Here is a 15,344-nt window from a genome sequence, read left to right as displayed (position 1 = left end):
CCACTAGATGGCTAAATGGTCTCAGGAGGCAGGTGTACCCGCATTACACATGCACACGCACCCACACAAAAGTCTGCTCTGGGGCACTGCCTCACACATCTAATGTTAAAACCTCATGAAGGCCTAGATCTCAGGCCCGCCGATGCAGGCTCACATCACCACAACAGAATCTCAGCAGCAGCAGGGCCAGCTGAAAATAAGACCCTGGAAGGAACATTTTAAGTTTGCTTCCCCTGCATGAAAGAGGAGAGCGTTCAAGGAGGAACGTTACATCAGAAGTGGCTTTGGGGCCAGATCTGGAAGTAAGGGCTGTAGCCCCAGGGTTGCCTTCATTGTAATGTGTGCTAATCTTTTGCCCTTCTGCTCTGAGATCCCGTCTCAAATATGCAAACTACATTTTCCCCTGCCAGGGGGAGGCCCTGTCAGGGGTCTGGAGGGAAGGAGGAAGAGAGAAGCCAGTGTTTCTCGTGGCCTGTCTATCAGTAACTGTGTCTACCATTGGCTCCAGATCCCGTCTCCCCACCCCCCTCCCGTGGTCCCCTGATCTGATGAGTGGCCCTCCTCGTGGGCCCAGCTCCCTCCGGGTGATCTGGCTCTTGGGCTTTTACAACACCATGTCTTCCCTTTCAGCCTCAGCAGTTGGTGGGTGCCTTCAGCTGTTCAGCTGTTGCTAGTCTCTGGGTGGCCTCACTGTCCCCCGGTTCGTCTTTCCTGTCCCCCCCCCCTTTATAATTAGCTCCCTATATCACGTTCCTGCCTCTGAGCCACCTCTTGTGGACTATGATGGGCAGCAAACCACAAGGAAAATTGCACGTACTTCCCTCTCCTTGCAGTTGTCACCTGCAGCCTGGTCGCTATGTAAAGCACTTGTGTTTAGTAAATGCTAAGGCTTAGTCCCTAACAGGACTGAATCACAACATAGTGAGGATGAATGGCCACTATGCAGAGCTCTTGGACTTGGAACAAAGTGCAATTAAAAAAAGACTTTAAGAAAACTCCATTTTGGACAAAAGTGTAATTGTTTTATATTATATAGAGTATTGTTATATTAGAAGGAAGTTTATATTTTGTTTTGTTTTTGTTATTGAGGTATAATTGACATGGAACATTATATTAGTTTCAGGTATACAATATAGTGATTCCACATATTTACGTATTATGAAATGATTACCACAGTAATTTAGTTAACACCATACATAATTACAGCATTTTTTCCTTATGATGAGAACTTTTAAGATCTACCTTTCAGCAACTTTCAAATATGCAATATAATATTACTAACTATAGTCACCATGCTCTACATTACATCCCCATAACTAATTTGTATCTTCTCACCTTCTTCACACATTTTACCGAGCCCTCACCCCCACCTCCTCTGGCAACCACAAATCTGTATCTATGAAGTCTGTCTCTGTTTACTTTTGTTTTATATTCCACATATAAGTGAGATCACATGGTATTTGTCTTTCCCTGTCAGACTTATTTCACTTAGCATAATGCATTCGAAGCCCATCCACGTTGTCGTAAATGGCAATATCTCCTTTGTAATTGCTGAATGTATTCGTGTGTGTGTGTGTGTGTGTGTGTGTGTGTATTTGTATGTGTATGTATCACACTTCCTTTATCCATTCATCCATGGATACTTAAGTTGTTTCCATATCTTGGCTTTTGTAAATAATGATACAATGAACATGAGAGTGCATATCTCGAGTTAATATTTTTGGAAAAATACCCAGCAGTGGAATTTCTGGATCATATGGTAGTTCTATCTTTAATTTCTTGAAGAACCTCCATAATGTTTTCCATAGTGGCTGCACCAATTTACATTCCCACCAACAGTGTACAAGGGTTCCTTTTTCTCAACAACCTTACCAACACCTTTTATTTCTTGTCTTTGTGGTAGTTCTAACAGGTGTCAGGTGATATCTCGTTGTGGTTTTGGTTTGAATTTCCCTGATGATTAGTGATGCTGAGCATCTTTCCATGTACCTTTTAACCACCTATATCTTCTCTTTGGAGAAATGTCTATTCAGATCCCTTGACCATTTTTAAATAGATTATTTGCTTCTCCCCTTTTTTTTTTTCTATTGAAATGCATGAGTTCTTTGTGTATTTTGGATAATAACCCCTTATCAGATATATGATTTGCAAATATTTTTTTCCCATTTGGTCGTATGCTTATTCATTTTGTTGATGACGTCCTTTGCTGTGCAGAGCTTTTAGTCTGATAGAGTCCCACTTGTTTATTTTTGCTTTGGTTGCTTTTGGAATCAATTCCAAAAAATCATCCCCAACACCAATGTCAAGGAGCTCACGACCCAATTTTCTTCTAGGAGTCTTATGGTTTTAGTCTTATGTTCAGTCTTACATTTAATCCATTTTGAGTTGATTTTTTATGTGTGGCGTACGATAGTGGTCCAGTTTTATTCTTTTGCATATGGCTGTCCAGTTTTCCCACCATTTTTTGAAGAAACTGTCCTTTCCCCATTGTATATCCTTGGCTCCTTTGTCATAGAAGGAAGTTTTGATTTAAACATACAAGTACAAGAAAATTGATGCATATTGACACTGGGCAACCAAATGTCTGTGAGAGACATTCATTGGGTATTATGTTTTGTTTTTGTTCTTGTTTTTGGCTACACAGCACCTTTCTATTTATATGCACATTCATGACCTGGAATAGGCAAGTGAGATGCTTTCCCCAAGACGTAAATGCTAAGGAAATTATCCAAAGGCAGAGTGATATTTAGAAATTATGTGTAACTGAGATGGCCACATGGCTGTCCCCAGTTTTAGAGAACCAGCGCCTACATCCTAACAACACTGTTCACACAATGTGAACTTGGCTATGTTCAAACTGCCTAGATTCTTTTATTTCTGCCTATGTCCCCCACTGGTTCTCCCGTCTTCCCACTGAATCTATGAGGTAGTCTATCTACCTTCCCACAAATTCCTTTCCCACGTGAGATAGCCAGAATTTATTTCTGTTGCCTGAAACTGAGAAAACTAATATAATAAATGAAGTTTTATTCCAGGTATTTCATGCTATAGCAAATAAAATATTTCATTTCATTATCTTTCCTGATTGTTGTTTTCATACTGTATCTCTAACTCTTAATCTTCTAATCATTTTTCATGGTTTTGTTTACATCATCATTTGAAGCTGGCATCTGCTCACCATTAGTACATGAAGTCTTGGGACTATTATGTATAACAAGATCTGTTCCATTCAAAAATAATACTCTAGTATGATTTTAAAGCTCCCAAATTCTTTCTTTTCTCCCTCTCACAAAGTATATGTGGTTTTTTGATAAATCATCTTTATTATTTTGGGTCCTTTTTCATATTTTTGCTATTTCTAAACTGTTTCTACACCATACCAAAACAAAAAATGAAAATTACAGTTACTTATCCAGAGTATATATGTACATGTGTGTGTGTGTGTGTGTGTGTTCCCAAATATTCAAACACTTAGAAATTCTTAAAGACATACTGATCTTTTTAACCATATTATTTTAGAAATACTATTTTTCACTCATATTCTCCACTTAATTGGAAAATAAATAATTGAGTTCTTACTAAAACCTATTTGTTGGTAAATTCACTGGTATATATTGAGTACCAATTAAGTTTTTGGCACTGTAAGGCAATTAATAAGTTTACATTTCTTCTAAGCATGAAAGAGAGAATATGAAAGAAAGAATGTGAATCCTACCAATTTTCACAAATCTATGACCCAGGACTTGAGGGGGTGGGGCGGGGTGTGTGAAGGGAATAGAATAAAATTTATGAAACTAATTTATGAGGGGTACTAACTTTAATAATATAAAACATCTGCCCATGTTTGACATTATTTTAATCATCCAATGTCAATGATATTCCAGCCATCATGATAAAGAACACAGCTTGCCCTAGAAGGTTTGGCTCAGGGGATAGAGCATCGGCCCATGGACTGAAGGGTCCCATGTTTGATTCTGGTCAAGAGCATGTACCTTGGTTGCAGGCTCAATCCCCAGTAGGGGCCATGCAGGAGGCAGCTGATCGATGTTTCTCTCTCATCAATGTAACTCTCTATCCCTCTCCCTTCCTCTCTGTAAAATCAATAAAATATATATTTTAAAAAAAAGAAAGAAAGGGAAAAAAGAACACAGGTTTTGGAATCAAATAAAACTGGATTGAAATCCTGACTCTCAGTTTTTAGCTCTGTAACTCAATCTCTCTGAGCCTTAGTTTCTTCATCTATAAAACAGGAATATAAGAATAAGAATGTCTCATTGGAGTTTCTATAAGAAATAAAGTAATTCAGGTACTGTACCTAGCAACTGAAACATAGTAGGTATTGCAATTGCTATTGTTTTTATTACTTTGGAGTATATAAATACATAGAGTATTTATACATTTACAAATCCATGGCTTACAAAATAATAGATTAAAAGGCTAAAAGATATTTCCACAGCACTTGAATGATAACCCGCTCCAACCTTGATATTTCTTAAATTCTTAACTAGAAATCCACTATCAACAAGAAGCTCATGAGTTAGGACTGAGAAAAGTGTTCCAAACACATCAGTTCTAGAATATTCCATGTGTGAAATATCTGGGGATTTTATCACGATAAACTACAAAGCATATTTAATCTGGTATAAACTGCACAGTTTATGTAATGTGAATTATAGATACATGGTACAGGCTACCATTCCTAACGTTTATGCCATAAACTGTAATGCAGATGTTACAATGTGACTCATATGTACACTTCATGGTACTGTAAAAATCCTGCCAGTATCTGGTTTAGATTTAAAGCAGTACTTTGAGGAGCCAGAAGATGGCACTAATTTCTAAGAATTATGCATCTAAAAAGAAGGTGCTACTTTGAATTCTGATCATTTCCCATTTCCTTGGCAAATGAGAATAATGATGCTCTACATTTTCATATTTTAATGTAAAATTCTGCTTCATCTCTGACAGATGAAGAAGTGAGAATGGTAGGAATTATATATCTACATAGACCGTTTAAATGATTTAGTATCAGCAGGAATTGGCAATCAACCGGTGATATTTATTTCATGTTTTTACCTGTGGCTGAAATAAATATTGTATACCCATTTGAATAGAGAACTTGATTGTGTTGAGTATCATCCTGGTTCAGAAGTGATAGGTAATAGGTAAGTGTGTGTTTTTCTGTACAAGCCACAGTCACCTATTACTCTTAGTAACATCTCAGAAGAGACTCATTTCTGTTTCTTTAAATGAACATCACGTGTGTAGGCTACCACTGTTTTATTTGTGAATGATAATGCTGAACAGTGTGGAAACATACCCCACGAGGAGCTTGTTCAGCAGCAGAGATAGAAACAATGATTGTGTACATGGTTTTTATAACCCAACTGCATTTGTGCAGGCTATGGAGCTAAATCTATTGCTATCTTACCAAGAAGTTACGAACTAAGAGAGAGGAACGTTGTTTATACTCAAATCTACAAAAGAAAGCTAGAGAGGCAAGCAGTGGTCTTGCGTTTTTGCAGATTTATCCATCTGCCTAAGAGCAAAGGCATTTTCCCGATGACGTAAAATGTATATTTTGAGGTACTATGTGCTGCTGAACACCATGCTTGCAAAACTGGCATACTAGAGTCTTCCAAATCAGCAGTTTCCAGGGGGGGAATCCATCCACCATCTGCTTGCTTCATTAAAATACATGACAGAGGAGGAAGAACTGACGTGCACTTTCACTGGCTCAGCGCTCCCTGGTGTCCACTCTGTGGAGGTTACACACAACAACTATATAGAAAACAGAATCCAAGTGAAAATCAACCACAGTTCTTGTCTTTTGTGTTTGTATAAAAATAGAGCAATGGCCTTTATTTTAAAAAATAGATTTATATAAGACTATGTATCCTAAAAACACTGTGTATTTTCAAGAATTCCTCAATGAACTTAGGAACTTTTTAAAAGTCCATATTGTAAAATGTTAAACAAGATTGTAAGGAATCATACAGATGTTTTGTCATGTAAAAGCCAAAAGTTTTTGTCAAAAACTATTAATTTCCCTAAGAAACATACTTAGTGCTTTTAGCTTACAAGTTGCAAAGCCATTATTACCAAATATTGAAGAGGAAACAATGTTTATAAGCTAAAACTGATGAAATTTTAGTTGTATTTATATAACTTGATTATGAAGAACAACTGATTTGTCAAGTTGGGGGTCTCCATCTTGATTTTCAGTATCAGCATGTTATATATTATCTGAATTTTTGCCCACACAAGAAGATTTAAGATTCTACTATCTTTGCAAAAATCCAGAAATATATTATTATTTAGAAGCAAATGACTAGAAAATGCAAAAAAAAAAAAATCAGACAAGCAATGATTGGTATTGGAAATGGTACAGAAATTCTATTTCCCAACTTCATTCAGTAGCTTCAATTTTTCCCTTAGTCATATATGTACCAAATAGTTAAGATACCAGAAAAAGAATAACAGCTGAAAAATAACAACTCTATTTGTCACTATCTTTCAACACTATCTTTCAAAGCCCTTTATATTTATCCATTCAACCACTTGAGGGATATACTATATTCCATACCCACTTGAGCTAAGCACTGTTGTTTGTTCTGGTTCATGAATGCAAGCTCTCTGCCCTGATGGAACCTGCAATCTAATTAGGGAGAGAGAAACCATAGATAACGTATAATGTAATTAAGCTGCAGTAAGCAAAGCAGATTAAGTGATGGGGGTAAAAGGAGATGAACCCCTCAATAAGGTGGTCAGGGAAGACCCCTGGGAAGAGGGGACACTTGGGCAGACTCTTGAAGGAAATAAGGGAGCAGGTCATGTCTCATCTTTGGGGGAGAATAAATTTCAGGCGTTTGAAACTTAAGGAGCAGAAGCCCTAAACTGGCAGTCTGTTTGATTTGTTTGAGAAACACAAAGAAGTTAACATGTTTGGAACAGAATGAGCAAGAAGAAATGGGTATAAAATAACCTTGGAGACTAGGGTCTTTAGGCTATATTAAGGGTTTGTGTGTGTGTGTTTTAATTATTTCCAAATTGAAGGGAAGCCACTGGAGAGCTTTGAACATGCAATTCATATTTAAAAGCCTATGTCCCTGGAATATGGAAAGGAGACTGTAAGGTACAAAGGTGGCAAAGGAGACCAGTGAAGAAGCAAATATTATTAGTCCAAGCTGGAGAGAATAGTACACTGAACTTTGGTGGCATTAATGGAGGTGGTGAGAAGTTAGTGGGATTTAGGATATATGTTGAAGATGAGATTAATAGGATTTTCCAGTCAACTAGTTGAGACAGAAAAACAATTTAAGGATGATGACTGATTTTTGTTCTGAACAAAGACAGGGGAGACTAGAGAAAAGGGAAGGGATTGGGTTTGGAAGAAGGCTATAAATATATGAGAATATATGAGAATAAAGAATTCGGTCTTGTATATGCTCAGTTGCAGACTCCTCTTGGACATACAAATATATTCAAGTATCTAATAGGTAGTTAGGTGTATGAATCTGGAGCTCTGGAGGTCTGGAAGGAAGTCAAGGTTAAAGACTTCTACTCAGGATCCTCCTCCTTTCTATAGATGGTTTGTATGATGAAGCAGAGAGTGATGGTAGATGGAGACAAGTGGAAGAAAAGGAGAACGTGGAAGAGCTGTTTAAAATAGGAAGACTACTAGGAGAGTGCAGTACTGCGGAAACCAAGTGAAGAAAGAGTTTCAAGAGAAAGAGATAGCCCAGCCAGTGTAGTTCAGCAAATGAGCATTGAGCCAGGAACCAAGAGGCCACCAGTTCAATTCCAGTCGTGGCACATACCAACGCTGTGGGCTTGATCCCTTGTGGGGGGCATGTAGGAGGCAGCGGATCGATGATGTTTCTCTCTCATTGATGTTTCTATCTCTATCCCTCTCTCTTCCTCTCTCTCTAAAAAAAATATCAATGAAACATATTTGTTTTTGAAAAAGAGAGAAAGAGATAATCAACCCTGTCCATTGCTTCTGAGACATTGAAGAAGATGAAAACAGAACTGACATTGAATTTAGAAAGATGATGGTCATGGGTGAGTTTGACATAAGAAGTCTCAATGGAAAGGTAGATACTGAAATGGATATCAAGGGTGAAAGGGTGGCAACAAATTGAAAGTCACAGCAGATACTCTTTAGAATAAGAGTTACTGCAATGGAGGGATAAGGACACATATGTAATACCTTAATCAACAAAGAAAAAAAAGAGTTACTGTAAGGATGAATAGAGAAATAGGGAGTAGCTAATTAGAGAGGAATGTGGAGGTGAGGAAAGCAGTTTAGCCCCTTGAAGTAAGTCAGAATTAAGGATTTAGAGAAAAAACTTGCCTGCCAGATGACACATGGTTTTCTGAACAGGGGCTATTCAGTAGAAATAGAATGTGAGCTGACTGTAATTTTGTTTTCTAGTAGCCACATTTTTTTCAAATATATTTTATTGATTTTAGAGAGAGGAAGAGAGAGGGAGAGATGGAAACATCAATGATGGAGAGAATCATTGATCGGCTGCTTCCTGTACACGTCCCACTGGGGTTCGAGCCCAAAACCCAGGCACATGCCCTGACCCAGAATGGAACTGTGACCACCTCCTGGTTCATGGGCTGACGCTGAACCACTGAGCCACACCGGCTGGGCAGTAGCCACATTTTTAAGGTAAAAAAGAAGCAAATGAACTTTATTTTAATAATATATTTTATTTAAGCCAATATTTAATGCATATGAAATATTATTAATAAGATGGTTCACATTCTTTTCTCTGTACTAAACCCATCTAGGTCAGGCCTCACCACCGTTCAAGTGCTCCATGGCCACGTGGGGCAGGTTGAAATGTTATCGAGCAGCATAGCTTTAGACTAAGGAATGCCAGGCGAGTGACAGATCCACTCCTATGGGCATTGTTATCCTCCGGTTTTGACGAGTATAAAATTGTGTCATAAACTTAAGTCAGATAACACCGTTTATTCAGATAAACATCACACCATTACCTTTTTTTAACAAGTTACCCATAAATTGTCTTACATTTACAGTTCAGTATAACCTTAACTCATGGTCCTATTTCATGATATCATCAAAGTCCTCTTTTTCATGTTGACCAGAGCTTCATCCTCCAGCTCTCTCTTCTGATCTGAGCTTCACATTTCGTCACCCACGTGATAGATCTAAAAGGCCACTCTGGTCACTGCCCACCAACCCAAAGGTGGAGGAGAAGATACAAAGCCCTTCGTGATCAGACTCTTGTCTGGCAATCTCGTTTCATTTGCTTGCTCTCTTCCTTTTTACACTTTGCAGTTTGCAAACTCCATGAGTTTCCTGGGTAAACGCCATGCTGTTCTGGCCTCCCCGCCTTGGAACGTGCTGTTCTTTGCATCTGAAATGATTTTCCCTTTCATCTGTCGGGGGAATTGCTGCTCAGCAGCCAAGCCTCAATTTTCAGCCCGGTTCTGTTGAATAAATTGGCCACACACTAGTTCCTTGAGGGTAGGGATCCAGGAACTAGTTATCGAGTTATCTGTGCTCTGTTGCCTTTGTGTCACCAGCATCTAGCACAGGGTCTGACGGTGAAATACATGTAATAGATTTGTTGACATAACCTAAACGTACGATACCTTTCGACTCCGTTGTAAATTACGAAGAGGAAGAAATGTTTTAAGTCATTCCTCTATTTTATTATTACATTTCATTGAACTCAATTTTCACTGTTTTGATTGCCAATGGTAAAACACTGTCAGTGTTTTTACTTTATTTCACTTGCAACACATTTCACTTCCCTGAACTACTGAGAGTGGAAGGCCTGATGGGAAGAGTCTCATTATTTCTGGAACACAAGCCACTAGATAAAAAAATAAATGTGAAAGGCGATAGGTCTCCAAATCCCACATTAGATTTTGGTGAGTTTTCAGGAAAAAAAAAAAATTAGGCCACACTTCCCAAAGAATAAAATGATCAGATTTTAATTAGATATTAAATATTAAAATGAAGTATTCAACTTATTCCACACAATTACCCGATTTGGATAGTTATGTGAAACAAACAGAAATAAAAGCCTCTGATAACTCGCATCATCTTTCCCAGGATAGCACAATCATTTGCTATATAAACAGTTATAACCAGACATAACAAGCTCTTTCATTTTAAGTGTTGGATACCAGAACGAGGCTATTTCTTAAGGCTTGTAAAAATTCTAGTTTTATAGCTTCCCAGGAGAGCCAGACATCTCTTGAGAAGAAGTGAGCAATAAAAGGTAATCAAAACAATCTCTTCTTTCCTCTGGCAAACTCTGGAACCAATATAAATAGATCCTTAGGAACATCCTTTAACCTGGGAACACCATTCGTAACAGACAGGGGTGGGAGTCACAATCCCCCTTCCTGTTTCCTGCGGTCCTCTTGGCCTGGGGAAATAAAAGCCACCTGGGACTATTGATGAAGGCAACAGCAATGAAGGAGAAAATTTGGGTACAAGATTAGATAGAATTAGGACAAAAAGAGCGGCTGGCTGGTTGATAGCACCCCTCAATTCAATTCTATTTTGTCCACACTGGCCCCTGAACTTCTGAGGTTTCTTTGTGTTTTTTGTTTATTTGTTTGTTTTGTTAATCCTCACCCTATCATATTTTTTCCATTGATTTTTAGAGAGAGTGTAGGAAGGGTAGGAGGGAAAGAGGGAGAGGGAAACATTGATGAGAGAGAGACCCATTAATTGGTTACCTCTCGCACGTGCCTGGGTCAGGGCTAGGGATTGAACCTGCAACCCAGGTACATGCCATTGACCAGGAATCGACCCCGTGACCTTTGGGTGTGGGGGGCAGATGCTCTAACCACTGAACACACCAGCCAGTGCTGAACTTCTGTTTCTTACCACTTCCTGTTTCTATGAAGGCTTTTTATTGTTCCAGGCCTATTGAAACCCATGCTTTCATGATCTAGCAAGCATCTCAGCACAGTAGGGATGAGCATTTCTCTTAGACAATGATTTTTCACTTCACGGAAAGTTCTCATCATTCACAATATGGTCACAGAAACTGATCACATTCCCTTTTGATCTTTTGGCTTTCCTACCCCTGACCTAGGGCTTCCGCTCTATAAAGGGGCAGGATTAGAAACACACAGTGTGTTCCAAGCTGAGAATTCCTCTCTTAGTCATAGTCAGTGTTTGGATGCCAAATCTTGTTTACAAAGCACCTGGGTAAACACTTTGTCTGCCAGTGATCTTTTCTATTTCTAAAATTAATCTTCAAAATATAAGGCTTTGCTCTTTTAAGCAAATTCTCCATTATGTATAAAGGGTTTGGGAGCGAAAGTATATACACAGGATCCCAAAACACTGCACTTCCTTGGTTCTGGTTCTGAAATCCCCTGTTGAGTCACTTAGTGGCTCAATGCTGAGGGCACTCGAGTGTAATTAATGTGACAGTAAACAGACCGTCCGGCCAGCTGCATCAGCAAACCCTCCTTTCACGAGTACGCGTACAGGTTTATTTTAACACTTGGGTTTGGGTTTTTCCACAGCTATTAATATCACTCAGCCCAGGTTCAGTGGCATGGATGCCTTCGGATACACTTCATTCCTGGCTTATCCACGGATCCCAGACATCAGCTTCGATTACGAATTCCACTTGAAGTTTCAGCTAGCAAACAACCACTCAGCACTGCAAAATAGCGTCATCCTCTTCACCGGACAGAAGGGCCATGGTAAGATTAATTGAACCCTCCAGGACTTGCTTAGCTCCTTTAAGAAAACTTTGGAGATTCTTCATGGACACTCTAATTGGCTGTGGATTAAAGGAGACATTTGCTTAGATGCGCCTCCTTCTGTTTTCTGCTTCCAGCATGTTCCTTGCAGCCCCAGGTGTTCAGCAGTTCCCTGACCTTCTCTGTAACCTTGCTCACACCAGGGCTACCTGTGATAATCAAGAGCAAGAATTCCCGCAGGCAAACAGGAGGGCGGGGAAGGTGACCCAGTCACATGAAAAGTGAGCTTACTGACTTGTCCTTCCCTCTGACTGTGTCACATATAAGGAGAGAAGGGAACGTCTCCATAGGAACAGCATTTGACCGTGTGTTGGGAAATGAGAATTGTTGCCATCAAAGAAAGCTATTTCAAATTAAAGGGCTGGCGTGCCTCCATGGTCGAGGGCCAGCCTTTGGACCAAGAGGTCACGGTTCAATTCCCGGTCAGGGCACATGCCCAGGTTGCGGGCTTGATCCCCAGTGTGGGGCGTGCGCCAGGCAGCTGATCAGTGATTCTCTCTCATCACTGATGCTTCTATCTCTCTCTCCCTCTCTCTTCCTCTCTGAAATCAATAAGAATTTTTTTTTAAATGAAGGAAGTTTTCGGCCTGTACCAAAGTACACCAGTGCCCTAGAATTGGTGGGAAATCACCTCATAAGTTAAATTTGTCTGTCTTAAGTAGAAAGCAGTTATGCACCTGTGAGGGTCAAGGAAAAGCACATATGTTTTACTCCCAAGTAAACAACTAACTAGTTAGGCAATTAATCACTTACCGTCTCTGAGCTCAGTGTCCTCATCTGTGAAATGAACACATGACACTGCCAGCCACTGGCAGTTCTGTGGTGCTGGGGGCAAGAGCATTCTGCTCTTTCCAACTCCCTCAGTGGCTCTCCTCTTACTGCACATTGGTTTCCATAGGAACACCCGCAGGAAAGGAGCCTGCCCCTGGGGAAGTATAATGGCCCCCACCTCCTCCACTGGAAGGCGGCACTTGATCATGGGAGGTGCTATTCATTCTGCCTCCAAAATCTGTTCTGGTCTCTTCCCCAACTCTGTGGCCAAAACCTCGTGACCTCTTCCTAACTGATCTTCCTATAAGTCCTTTCCTGCCTGCACTCCATTCTCCAAGTTGCAGCAAGAATTACCTTGTTAAAAGGCCTCTCATCATATGTGAACCCGGCTTAAAACCCGCCTGACTTTCCATTGTGCTCAGAATGAAATCCAAACCTTACCATGTTCTCGAAGGGCCTCACCTCAACTCTAACTCCCCATCTCCGGGCCCCTCTCCACAGATCTTTCCCAATGCCTTAGTCTCCCGGCCCTTTTTCCTGCCTCGGGCACTTAGCGCATGCTCCTCCCTTTGCCTGGACAGGGAATGGCCATCAGAGTGGTCACGAGAGCAGGCTCTGGGGCCTGGCAGTGTAGACCTAAATCCAGTTTCCACCACTTACCAATTAGGTGTTGTCACTTAATGTCTCTGTGCCCCGGTTTCCTCACCTGTCACATGGGCATAATAATGGTACACTCCCCGGTAGAGTTGTGAGGATTAACATAGCACATGCAAAGCACTTAAAATAGCCTTGAATGCAATAAACACAGTAGGTTGTATTTTCTTCAGGAGGCCTTCCCAGCCACCTTCACGAAAGCAGGTCTGATCCCGCCCAAGTTATTCTCTACCTCACCTTCCTATTTATTTCCTGCAAGCCCTTACCTCGATGTATAATTCCTTTATCCGTTTTAGATAGTTGTTTCTTGTCTGTCACTACCAGAGAGTGGGAGTTCCGTGTGGACACAGACCAAGTTGTCCCCATTTGACTCTGTATGCCCACACTTAGCACACTGCCTGACACACAATCAGTACTGAATGAATGAATACGAGAACCACAATAAGTACAGATAATTGTAAAAAAAAAAAATTCATAGGACAGATAATGGTATGATATGTAAATAGGCAACACGGTTGTACAAAGGTACGTACTTAAAAAGTAGCCTTTATTAGGGGCCCCAGGTCAGATGCCATCCTCTCCATTAGGATGTCCCTGGAGGTACCCTGCTCCACCTCCTTTGGTCAACACCCCCTTCCTCTGAGCACTGATAGTCTGCCCTGCACTTAGGGCTTGGACCCTCTGTGCCAGGCCGTGGCTGGCTAGATAGTTCTCCTCTTTTATAGGAATGGTGTCCCAGTTATCACTATATCAATCACAAAGCTTCCCCCGGGTGGTTTTGGTGACTAATCTGTTGAATGGCTGCCAGAAGTCACGGAGGGAAGAGGGGAGAAAGAAGGAATTCCTACCCCTCACTCTTTAATCCTCACACACTTCAGCATGTTTGTCAATTATATCCTTTTCATTACCAAAAAAAAAAATGTAGCAAATAAAAAATTCAAAGGAGCATTACACACCCTGGGCCCTTCTTATTTTAAAACGTATCTTCTAAATCCTGAACGATTCCCAGAGGGAGAACCCAAGCAAAGCATCAACACTTGGTCCATGAAAATACTGCACCAAATAGCTCTTCAGTACACTTCTACTAAACACTTGCAAAATTCTCAAAAGAATAAAGTAAAATAAAAAATAGCTAATGTTTTGGCCACAGTTTTTCTAAATTGTGAAATTTCACATATAACGTTTTCTGGGTTTCTCTACTCATCTTGTTTGTATGGATGGATAGGAATGCTAATTCTTCACTTGGCATTTGTAGGTTGGCAGCATGGCTACGTAAAGGCTAGATGAACTGGATCAATCGTGGAAATCTAGTTTCTAATCAGTGAAAAGAAATCTGAAACATGCAATTCCACATTATACCACCTGAGGGAGCAAGAACACCAGCTAAAAAAAATGCAAGTGGCACTAAACTGATTTTTAAGGCACTGCTTCTCCAAGTAGGACCACTTCATGTCTGTATCAGAGTCACATGAGGGTGTTTGTTCAGAGGCTAATTCCCAGGCCCTCTGGAATTAAAGAATATAATGTTATCAAGCACCTTTGGTTCTTTTTACACAACTAATAGTTGAGAGCACCCTCTCAAAACCTTTAGGGACCATCTAAATTAGACCATGTGTGGAGATGGACTAAGATATGTATGTAGTCATTGCCCATAATGTAATATGTAGGAATGATTTGTCCACTTGTGTATCACAAAGTTATTCATTCAAGAGATACATATTTCTCTAAAATATTTAATGATTAATATTAACCACACGATTTGAAATTATCTATTCTACATAAAAATCTTTGATCCAAATCAGTTTTTCATGGTGGTATTAACTCCACATTTAGGTGTTATTCTTTTCTTTTGAAATTTTTTTTTGTTATTGTTAATTCTCACCCAAGGATATTCTTTCTATTGAATTTTTAGAGAGAGTGGAAAGAAGGGAGAGAGAGGGGGGAGAGAGAGAGATACGTCAATGTGATAGAGACACATTAATTGGTTGCCTCCCACACGCACTCCAACGGGGTCTGGGGATGAACTGCAACCCAGGTATGTGCCTTTGACCAGGAATTGAACCCACCACACTTCGGTGCATGGGGGGCGGGGGGGGGGGGGGTGGATGCTCTAACCAGTGAGCAAACCGGCCAAAGCTAGG

The 15,344-nt window shown here is 40.1% G+C and overlaps 1 protein-coding gene across 1 annotated transcript in view; it reads left to right on the top strand.

The window, feature by feature from the left end:
- EYS (eyes shut homolog) overlaps positions 1 to 15,344 on the top strand; it is a 1,391,558-nt gene that overhangs the window by 1,294,545 nt on the left and 81,669 nt on the right. The window contains 1 exon segment of the mRNA XM_054722350.1: positions 11,536 to 11,718. Coding sequence (XP_054578325.1) covers positions 11,536 to 11,718 — 183 coding nt within the window.

Source organism: Eptesicus fuscus, chromosome 10 (genome assembly GCF_027574615.1).
Source record: "Eptesicus fuscus isolate TK198812 chromosome 10, DD_ASM_mEF_20220401, whole genome shotgun sequence".
NCBI lineage: Eukaryota > Metazoa > Chordata > Mammalia > Chiroptera > Vespertilionidae > Eptesicus > Eptesicus fuscus.
Note: the sequence above shows the minus strand (reverse complement) of the source record. Positions and strands in the feature narration are given on the sequence as shown.